Genomic DNA, 11733 nt, shown 5'->3' on the forward strand with positions numbered 1-11733 from the left:
CTTGATCACCATCTATTTGTCAAGTGCAGACAATGTATGGTTGTCTTGTTTGTTCCCTTTTTGTAATGACACACATAACGTTCTTGCTTTCATTGAAAACATAAACATAAAAATTGGTGCCAATCATTTATTTACGTAACATAATTCAAAGGAAAGTAACTTTTATTTGTTTGAATTTTTCGCAATTTCAGTGGCTACTACAACTCCAGCGATGACAACAGAGACGACTACATACTCCACAGCCGATCATACCACCAGTTCCAGTACAACTCAGGAGCCGGCCAGCACCACTAACCCACTAACACCATTAACCTACACCAATGTTACTTTAGCTTCAGCTACATCTTCAAATACTATCAATATTTTGTCCCCCAAAACAGACCCAAGCTCACCAAAAGCCCCAATAACCCAATCAGTTTCCAAATCTCCTAACATCTCAGCTTCTGTAGCTTCAACCAAACCTTCAAATGCTGTCAATTCTTCATCCTCCCAAACAGTCTCGTGCTCAACAAAAGCTCCAGTAACCCAATCAGCTTCCAAACATCCCACCATCTCAGACAATTTTTCCGATATATCAGCCAACACATCTCCAACGATCGCTCTGGCAGCTGTTTCAATTGCTCCCCATCAAAACGCCAAACCCACCGGTACACCGGCGTTACGTTATGGTGCCACTTCATCTTCTCCAAACACAAGCCGGAGGACTAGAACTTGGCCACCTTCTTTGTCAGCTACAGCCAAAGCTTCAAATACTATCACTTCTTCCTCCTCCCAAATAATCTCTATCTCATCCAATGTTCCAGTAATCCAATCATCTCTCACCATCACAGCTACTGAAGATCCATTTAAATCTTCAAATACTATCACTTCTTCCACCGTCTCAAAAAGTTCCTCCAGTACTACAGCCAACACAGCATCTCCAACGATCACTCTAACTACTTTTGCTTCCGTTGCTCCCCATCAAAACGCCAAACCCACCGGTACACCGGCATTACGTTATGATGCCACTTCATCCTCTCCAAACACAAGCCGGAGGACTAGAGCGTGGCCACCTTCTTTTTTATCAGCTTCAAATACTATCCCTACTACCTTCTCCCAAACAATCTCAATCTCACCCAAAATTCAAGTAACCCAATCACCTCTCACTATTGCAGCTCCTGAAGCTTCTGATAATGTCACTTCTTCCTCTCTCCAAACAATCTCCAGCTTAACAAAAGCTCCAACAGCCCAATCAGCTCCCAAATCTCCCACCATCTCCGGTACTACAGCCAACACAGCATCTCCAACGAGCACTCTGACTAAGGCTTCTGCTTCCGTTGCTCCCCATCAAAACGCCAAACCCACCGGTACACCGGCGTTACGTTATGGTGCCACTTCATCTTCTCCAAACACAAGCCGGAGGACTAGAACTTGGCCACCTTCTTTGTCAGCTACAGCCAAAGCTTCAAATACTATCACTTCTTCCTCCTCCCAAATAATCTCTATCTCATCCAATGTTCCAGTAACCCAATCATCTCTCACCATCACAGCTACTGAAGATCCATTTAAATCTTCAAATACTATCACTTCTTCCACCGTCTCAGACAGTTCCTCCAGTACTACAGCCAACACAGCATCTCCAACGAACACCCTGACTACTTCTGCTTCAATTGCTCCCCACCAAAACGCCAAACCCACCGGTGCACCGGCGTTTCGTTATCATACCACTTCATCCTCCCTAAATACCAGATGGAGGCCTGGAGGAAAGGGCCATCACGAGTTTCAGTTTCCCCCGGTCCCTGTTGATGCTATTGCACCTACAGTTGTGTTGGCTGTGACTGCTCTGGCAGTTATTGTCATCATCTGGTAAGTCTGGATTTGACATGCGGATGACTTTTTAGACTTACTTTAACTCCATCCGTGAAGTTTTTTTTTGTGTGGGTCTGTCTGAGTTTATGTTTGTATGTGTTTCCGAACTATGGCTAGCATACTGGTAGCGTAATAGTTGGTATTTTGTGAAGATCGTGATCAGATCTCGACATGATGATTAAAGTCCATTTTAGGTCTCTTACTTAGAGCAGAACTTCTGTTCTTTTTTTATTTTTAGATCTGGACAAACCATGGTCTTGATATGGTCTATGAAATAGCTTTTTGAAAACTTGGGGCCTATTTTTACTTTATCTCTTTCTTTAAGAGTATGAATGATTGAAAGTGCCATTCTAGCATATCATATTTGGTCGGACGTTGAACTGATCAGACATGTTTGACCTTTTCCATGCAGCAGAAAAAAGTCAAAGAAGATTGAATCGGGAGACTGGGAATCTGGAGGAGCGCAGAGGTAAATGGCTCACACCATGTAGATTTATATCTTGGGTTATCAAACCGTGCCCAATATGTGCTTCTGCTTCCTACATGTAAAATCCTGGTCCGGGGTTTCAAGCAAACAAGTGGCATGGGAACAACGTCGTCACAAGCATGGTCAATGCAAGCGAGTGTTGGAGATGGGATGATATCGATGAATCGAATTTAATGTGTATGTCAACTAGTCTCCGAATTCCTGTTTTTGAAATAGATGCATTTATCATTGAATTTGTGTTCATGCAAATATCAACAACGTCGTATCTAATGGAATTATTTAAAGAAGTTTAAGTCCTTCCCAAACTACACGATGGCTGCGGCGGCGCCCGTTTCTGTGTCAATAGCTCTTGGGCCAAACAGCTTTGCAAGGAGAGATGATACTTCAGCGAGTGGCTAGTTTACTGATAGCACTGTGTGTTCAACCTCCATGGAACACGGGCTACAGACTGTACTATTATATGCTTTGCATTCGATGTGATGATCTATGAGATAATATTTTCAATTCCCCCCCTCAGACACAGAGGAATGCTCCAATGGTAATGGTGGCTGCCAACACAAGTGTACAAACACAGACGGTGGGTTCGAATGTTCCTGCAACACCGGGTATCAGCTCTCGGGATCACGGAACTGTTTACCTGTATTTGTAGTTACAACTAAGAATGTGAACCTGTGCTTCTCGCATGCTTTCCATGCCAACTTGGACATGGACCCAACATTTCGTTGGAGTTAACAGCGACACGTCATGTTATATGTTATAGCCCGACCATTGAACGATGTCCTTTGGTAGCTGAAGTCAGTGACTGTGAGTGAATAGCATTGCTGAAGCAGACGCCCATATTTCTCTTAGAATTGGGTAAGTTGACAGTAAATGTTCAGGCAGATCTCCTGAAAAAAAATCTGCTGTTCGTAGCGAAGGATTTCTCATCCTACGACCCATCCACTTTACCACATAGGTAAGGCTAGTTTTTAGATAAGGTCCAAAACTTTTAGAATACATTACAAAATAGGTATTGAAAGATGCAAAACGAACTGCAGCAATGTGAATATGGTCTGACCAAGGCAAGTGCAAAAGAAATGTGGCTATGCACATGGGATAAGCATTATTGTTAAATTGTACAGAGGGGGAGTAAATAAATAAAGGAAGAGGAAGCTGTTCAAGGCGCCTAAAACTCTATCTATGCTGACGTGTTGTAGTTGATTTTCTTGGCAAACTTTCAAGTGGAGAAGTCGAGATTCAGAGCACGTAGGAGCCCCCCCCCCACCCATGATGATATTCCTGTACTAGACGACGTTAAAACTGAGTACCGATTCTTATTCATATTCTGAGATGAAACTAATAACCTTGTATGCAATTGTATCCTAGTCGAGCCTGCGAGCTTCCCATGAATAAACAAAGGTTCAAACAACAACAACAAAAACTTCAAAGCATCATAGTATCAACTTTAATTCATGACCAGCGACGAGAGCAAATAAACTAAGTTTGCCGCATGTATTGGACAGAAAGACAACAACACAGCCCCTATTGCCATAATAACCTCCTGTCCATGTTAGGGCCCAACCCTAGCTAGATAGGCTTACCTTTACCTTACAAATTTGTTACTATAGGTATATATTACTTGCATATTATACATATCATGCTATTTGACAATTTGGTGATTTCTCCTGTTAATGATGTGCCAGCATAATCCTTAGAAAGTATATTGAACAGCTTCTCAGCGCAGCGCTCTCAACCCTTTGCTCCTTTTCTTCAGCGCACTGTGTTATTGTTCCACGCACATAATATTCAGTATGTGCGTCGTCACGTTCAACTATATTTTACCCTTCATTTCACAGGATGAGATAAGAAAACCGAACAATGTATTCGACACAGCTAAGCTTTAAGTAAGCCCTGTTTGATAACAGGTACGCAGTTTCCGATTGCCATTAATGTTACATATCACTATGCTGCGTGTATTCTCGGCCGCACACAACTGTTACAGTCTCTCTAACATCTTAAGACTGCCTTGGCGTCCATATATCTAGTTGAAAGCATTGAATTGAAGTATGAGATATTAGATGTATTCTTAATGGATTAGAACGAAGGAAAGGCTTCCTCCTGACTTTAAGTACAAATTATGATATACCATGAGCATGACAGTAAACAATGAATAGCCAAACACCGTGTATCTGTCCAATTTTCTTTTTCAAAAACTACAAAGACAGTTTGAGGCATTTTCCACCACCAGGATGAGTCTAATCTTTAAAAAATTGACGTTTCCTTGTTGTTCCCAAATCCTAGTCCCAAAACGTTTGAACCGTACGGTACAGGGTCATCAAGCATTATCGGCTGTGGTTTTTACATTCCTAACAGGTGAGGTGCTATTGTCGTCGTTTCCTTGTGACTTAAGTGGCTTAAAGGGAACAGTTTATTCAAAAATCGTATTTTTCCATTACGTCTTGCACCAATGGTAATTGAGGAAACAGAACATGTGACTGGACTTTCCCAGAAAGTTAATATATAAGTAACGGAAGCATCACTTCCACAGTGGGTGTTCGCCAGTCCAGTGGTAGAGGTAAAATTTTTGTACTAAGCCGGAGAAAACCCTTAAGGGATAAAAAGGTTGGTGAAGTTTTCACTTTATATCACACAGAATGCAGTGGGTGCGCGGTCTCTTATTGATCACTTTAGTGATCTGCTGCCTGGGACAGTACACCAAAGCGGCTCGGCAAAGCGTGGAACGCGAGACCACGCCGGCTCGTCGAGCTAGCGCATCCCCAGCGGAAAAGAGCCGATATCCAAGGCCGTGTTGTCCGCCCCAACTGCCAGAGTTTTCATATTCATCACCGACACGGCTTTCCCAACCACCGCTGCCGCCGAAAAGACTACCGCGGGCGACCAAATCATGGTTGTGGGGAAGTCGCCGCCGTCGCCGTCGCAAACCAGCGGCGCCTCCTCCGCCACCCCCACCGCCACCGCGACCACCACCCCGACCAGTGGCACCACCTCCGCCACCCCCGCCACCGCCGCCCCCACCCCCGCCACCGCCACCCCCAAGAGCACCCTCCTCAACCGGCAGCAGCAGAAGGCGGCGTCGTCGCTCGCCGCCGAGGCACTGTGCGTGGGGAAACTGGAACACTTGGAGCTCCTGTTCGGCTACATGCGGGACCTCTGGGGCCCGGACAAGGACAAGGTCAGCTAGTTTGTTCTTGTTAGTTTATAGCTGTTTTCTGGTGTGCAATAACACTCCAAGCAGAGATAATGCTCCGGCTGGTTTTTGACGTCTTTTTAAGCGTTGTTGTCAGCTTTTTTTTGTCAGTCAGCCAGGGACAAAATGAAAAGTCGACAAAGTAAAACAAAAGCCGTCACAAACCAACCGGAAGCTAATCTCTGCTTGAAAAGTAGTATGGTATGCATTGTGCAGTTGTTCATGGGGTCATGTTAGCCTCCGTTGCAGGCTCTGAAGCGACTTTTTCGGGGGCTAAATAATACACTTTCTGCGGCCACCCCGTAACTATCAGCCATCCTGTAACTATCAGCCGCTGATAGTTACAGGATGGCTGATAGTTACGGGGTGACGGCAAAAAGTGTATTATTTAGCCCCCCAAAAAGCCGCTTCAGAGCCTGCAACGGAGGCTGGGGTCATGTGGCGTAACGGCAGGGTCCAGAACCAAGCGGTCCTGGGTTCGAATCCCCTAACGCCACCGATGTTGTGCCCTTGGGAACTTTACACAACTTTCCTCACTCCAGGTGTAGAAATAGGTATATTGTTCTCTGTATGTGGCACTGTTAAAATAAGTTTGAGTGCAGTGCAAAGTCCTTGTCTGTCCAAAGGCGAAGTAAAAAGAAAAGTTGTTCTTAGCGCCTGACAGTTCTTCTATGTGCGGACGGACAGAAATGAACCTCTTGAAGACAAATTGGTCGCACGTATTTTTGCACAAACAACAACATGGGCACTATGATGCTGGGTTTAAGTAAAAACGTCATCTTTGCAGTAACGTTTAAGTGAAAACGTCATCTTCGCAGTAACACAAGTCTTATAAATCTTACGCAGAAGTAGGCAAGTGATTTGTCAGTTATAGCTATATGTAGTACTTTGCTCTTTCAATAAGTTTCTGTAAATACACTAATGCATGAACTGGACAATAGCCAACTTCCTCCCAATGAACTAAAAACAAGCTGTCGGCAGATTGGATCTTTGTCAAAACATTGCGTGTTCTCGTGAGGTGTGTTACACTACTAATGATGAATTGCTAGATTAGGTGTCCATGTACGACACACTGTTTACGTTGCTTTTCTTACGAGATCAAGTTGCACCGAGGCGTGCGCACTTTGCTGTACTTTCTTCAATGCCATTGGCCAACGCCAATACAATAGGTTGGTACTGGCTACCATAGATGTGATGCCCCAAGAGTCTGAACAAATGCATGGTCTCATTGTTCTTCGCCTTTGTGCAAATGCGAACTCTAGTGTACTCGGGGTTAAAATCACAGTACTTTGTACCAGGCAAGGGGTTCCAGGTAATCTGCGCGGGGGCATATAAATGCTGACGCCTTGACAAGGAAGCGAGAAACAGAAAATGTCTGACTGAACGCAGGCTTGCTCCAAAGTGCTATAAAATTCGTTTGAGGAAAAAGGGACTTTCCTGTCATAGATTCCCCATTGGTGGAATGATGTGGGGAAGATTTCTTCTCGTGTTCGCGCTACTTTTTCACCTTGTGCACGACTCACAAGCTTGGTTCAGCAGCGGTCGCCGCCGCCGCGCACCGCCACGACCAGTCCACTGCGCGTGGGTTTGGGGCGGCTGGTCCTCCTGCTCTGCACAGTGTGGGAACTCCGGTGTCATGACAAGATCAAGGTTAGATACACTGTGCTATAACAATGGGATATACCTTTACATGATATAGATTTGATGGCGATGACAAGAAAAAAAACGGCAATAAAAACAACGTTTGGACCAAACAAAGGTTGTTTGTGCAGGGAAGTATGTTGTTTGAGTCTAGTTTTCACCAAAATGGTAACAACAAAAGCGCCTGAAGGTATACCTTATACAGGGTATTCAAGTACGGCGGGCTTAAAAACAATGGTGCTTTTTACAGAGAGGGGATTTCCAGGTAAAGTCCACGGGGGAGAATGTGTTGACGTCCCGACAAGGAAATGAAAAATGCTTGACTGAATGCAGGCTTGAACCATAGTAGCAGATCCGTTGAGGGATAAAGTCGTTTAACTAAAGAGAGGACCTTCTTGTCAGAATTAGTGACAGATTTCTTGATAGTCTTAGTTACAAAGATGCGGTGGGGAAGAGTTCTCATTGTGTTCGCTGTCGTGGTTGGCCTTGCCGATTCGCAAGCCAGCTTTCAGATTATGAACATGGGTTTTATCATTGGGTCGTCACAACCAGTGAACTGTGCCTGGGGAGTTTGGGGAAGCTGGTCCTCCTGCTCTACACAGTGTGGGAACTCCGGTGTCATGACAAGATCAAGGTCAGAAGAATCAGAAGGGCATATTCTGTGACTTATGCGACAAGTGGTTTCATATATATTGCACGGGTATGGATACCCATGAATACTACACCCTAGCGAACTCAGATCAGTATTGGTATTGTAACCCCTGTTTGCTTCCTTGCTTTAGTGATTCATTTTTTGATTCTTCTAGCACTGAAAATAGTACTACTAGTAGCGTCTCTGATATTGTGAATGACGAAGAAATCTTGGAAAGTACTACTAAGATACCACCATCAAAGGGCCTAACCATTGTACACCTCAATATCTGTAGTTTGTATAGCAAGTTGGACCAATTGCATGTATTTATGTCTTCCAACAATGTTGATGTTATGACGGTTAGTGAAACCCACCTGGACAGTACGATCCTGGACTCAGAGCTACACATAGAGGGCTATCACCTGTACAGAAATGACAGAAACAGACACGGGGGTGGGGTAGCCATATATGTGTCAGAGGCGTACAGCCATACAGAAGTACCTGAGCTAAAACAGCCTGGCCTGGAGGCAGTTTTCTGCACAGTAAACATACCTTTCACTAAACCCATCACCATTGCTTCTGTGTACAGACCACCATCAAGCCCTGTAGAGTTTTTCTCCCTGTTGAGGGATGCTCTTGAGAAATGGAGTCTGACCATGTCAGACTCCGAACTGTTTCTACTGGGCGACTTCAATGTTGACATTAACTCACACAGTAGTCCAGGTGCTAAGTCTCTAAAATACCTAAGCCGTGAGTTCCAACTACAGCAGGTGATAAATACACCAACTCGAGTAAACGAACATTCGAGTAGTCTGATTGACCATATCTACTGTAGTGACATACACCGAGTTAATGACTATGGTGTAGTTCATTGTACGCTTTCTGATCACTACGCAGTGTATTGTATTAGAAAGGGTAAACGTCCAAACTCAGCCCCTAAGTATGTAACCTCACGCAAGTTTACAAAGTTCCAAGAAGAGGACTTTCTCACTGACCTCAGGGCTCTTGATTGGAGCTTGGTTTACCAGACTACCTGTGTAGAAGAAGCATGGTCAATATTTAAGTCCTACTTTATTACCATTAGTGACATTCATGCTCCCTATATCTCCAAGCGCTCTAAAGCTATGCAGCCCCCATGGCTCTCAGCAGACATAAAGAAAATGATGTTTGAAAGGGACAATATGAAAGCTAGGGCTCGAATGACTGGGGACAGCACAGACTGGGAGGGTTACAGGGCCACACGGAACAAAGTAAACAGACGAGTTAAGCAGGCAAAGGCCAACTACTGCCAACACAAGCTGGAAAACTGCTCGTCAGAACCAAACCAAATATCCTACCCAGAAAGAGCTCTGTTATCACAAAGACTCTCAACTGGGCAGGACAACATCTCTCAGATCCACTCAGCATAGCAAACTGTTTTAACAACTTCTTTGTTACAGTTGGCAGGAAACTTGCAGAGAGGTTCAAACAACAGACACTGACCCTACAGTGCCCCACAGTATACAGACAGATCTCATCCACCTTTCAATTCAAACAGGTTAATGATCACTCTGTGTATAATAAACTCAGTACATTGAGCAACAACAAGGCAACAGGTCTTGATCGTATTCATTCAAGACTGTTGAAAGCTGCAGCTCCATGTATCTGTAAACCTGTCGCTCACATATTTAACATGTCCCTCTCCTCAGGTCACATTCCAAAAGAATGGAAAAGGGCCAGGGTTACACCTATACACAAAGGGGGGGATCAAGATGACCCAAACAACTACAGACCCATTTCAGTGCTACCAGTAATTATGAAAGCATTTGAAAAGGAAGTACATGGGCAGTTCTTAGAATATCTGCATAAACACCAGATTCTTGCTACCCAACAGTCAGGTTTTAGACCTGGACATTCTACAGCCACAACCCTTCTTGATGCCACAGACTACATGTTACACAACATATCTAATGGTAAACTTGTGGGAGCAGTCTTCTTAGATCTTAAAAAGGCATTCGACACTGTGGATCAGGATGTCTTACTACAGAAGCTGTCTTGGGTAGGTGTACAGGGGGTTGAGCTTCACTGGTTCACTGATTACTTAGCTGGAAGGGAACAAACTGTTAGTCTCAATGGATGTGAATCCGACTTCCTACCAGTTACATTAGGGGTACCCCAGGGCTCTATTCTGGGCCCCCTACTGTTCATTCTGTACATAAACGACTTACCTTCATCAGTCTCTACTGTATGTAAAGTATGTCTGTATGCAGATGATACTGCTATTTTCTGTTCCAGCAAGGACGCTAGAGTCATAGAGAACACCTTAAACTCCGAGCTAGCAAACCTTGCCACATGGCTACATTCAAATCGTCTAACACTGAATGTCGCTAAGACTAAGTGGATTCTATTCGGTAGTAGTGGGAAGCTAAGAGCAGTACCTCCACTTAGAATCCAGATTGATCAGGAAACAGTCGAACAAGTGTACCAATTCAAATACCTAGGTGTTCTCCTTGACTGCAATATCTCATGGAACGAACACATTGATATGGTATGTTCCAAAGTATCTCAGAGAAGGTTTGCTAAGACGCTTAAGATCATGTCTCACTGTCAACATTGCAAATATGTTATACAGAAGTATGATTCTACCACTACTGGAGTATTGTGACATTGTCTGGGAAAATTGTAACATCACCAAGCAGCGACAACTTCAGGTCCTTCAAAATCGAGCTGCCAGGGTCATCCTACAAATGAAGCGACGATCCAGTGTCCAAGACCTACACAGCAGACTCAACTGGAAGTATCTGACGCAGCGGAGAAAGGAACACATTTGTGTGATGGTCTTTAAATGTATTAACGGGCTTGTCCCAACATACCTGGATACCACCTTTGTACACAACCACCTGTTACACAGCCACAACACCAGACAAGCCTCTTTGCTCCATAAACCCAATTACACAAACACAGCCGGCCACAGAGGAGCAACATATTACAATACACTTTCGGCGGACATTAGACATGCACCAACTCTACGGCAGTTTAAAGCTGCCCTAGGACACACTCCTCCGCACATTGACCTCTGACCTCCACCGTTGACGTTTTTGGTTGATCTCGACAACTGCTCTCTGTAATGACGCTTCGGTTTATTTGTATATATTGTTTGTTGTCCTCTGGTTGTCTCACTGAATGTAACACGATTCGTTTTTGTTATTTATTTAGTGGGCCCCCTTGGAAATCAACTTCAAATAAGTTGAATGGGGCTACCCACTTGTCTGAAGATGAATAAATAAATAAATAAATAAAGGTTAGACATATTTATCCTATAACAATGGAAATACTCTTACATGATGTAAGTTTGACGGTAACGACAAGACAGTAACAACAACAACAACAACCAGAAACAACGTTTCGACCAAATAAAAGTTGTTTGTGTAGGGAACTAAATTTTGTGTAGGGAACCAAAACTTTGTTTACGCTTCAACTTAAGACTATGAATTATGTATGTATGTATGTATGTGTAGGGAACTATTCTATTTAAATCTAGTTTATGCTAAAAAAAGGTGAGTAGATGTGATTCAGAACGTTGGGGCTTGCGTCAAACAGATTGAATCTGTCCATTATCTTTTAAAAGGTAAATATGCTAAACAGCTAGATTTCTGGTGGATACAATGCACAAAGATAGGGGTATCTACATAACTAAAATGTACATTATTAGTCAATCAAAATTTTTATGACAACCACTGTTTCGATATCAATACTAGCTACGTTATTGAAATGTGATCAATACGATATTGCTGGAATGACTATGCACTTTTAGCTTGTGTTCAGATCTGAGATTTTGTTGACAACTCAGTTCTGATGAGCTGGGGGTGTAAACATGCCTGACTGAGTGTATGATTTCTCGTAATTGTTCGCGATAGTTTATCATGAAAATCTACCCTGTTACACCGTGGGCGCATCTAG

The 11733-nt window shown here is 43.6% G+C and overlaps 1 protein-coding gene across 1 annotated transcript; it reads left to right on the top strand.

Moving 5' to 3' along the window:
* The first annotated feature begins 211 nt into the window (after nt 1-211).
* On the top strand, nt 212-3515 carry LOC136422474 (uncharacterized). Its single transcript, XM_066410246.1, has 4 exons — nt 212-263; nt 804-1845; nt 2261-2317; nt 2853-3515. Exons 1-4 carry the CDS (start codon nt 212-214, stop codon nt 2875-2877), a joined length of 1176 nt encoding a protein of 391 aa, XP_066266343.1. The 3' UTR covers nt 2878-3515.
* Nucleotides 3516-11733: the final 8218 nt, after the last annotated feature.

The sequence above is a fragment of the Branchiostoma lanceolatum genome, chromosome 17 (assembly GCF_035083965.1).
Source record: "Branchiostoma lanceolatum isolate klBraLanc5 chromosome 17, klBraLanc5.hap2, whole genome shotgun sequence".
In the NCBI taxonomy this organism is placed as follows: Eukaryota; Metazoa; Chordata; class Leptocardii; order Amphioxiformes; family Branchiostomatidae; genus Branchiostoma; species Branchiostoma lanceolatum.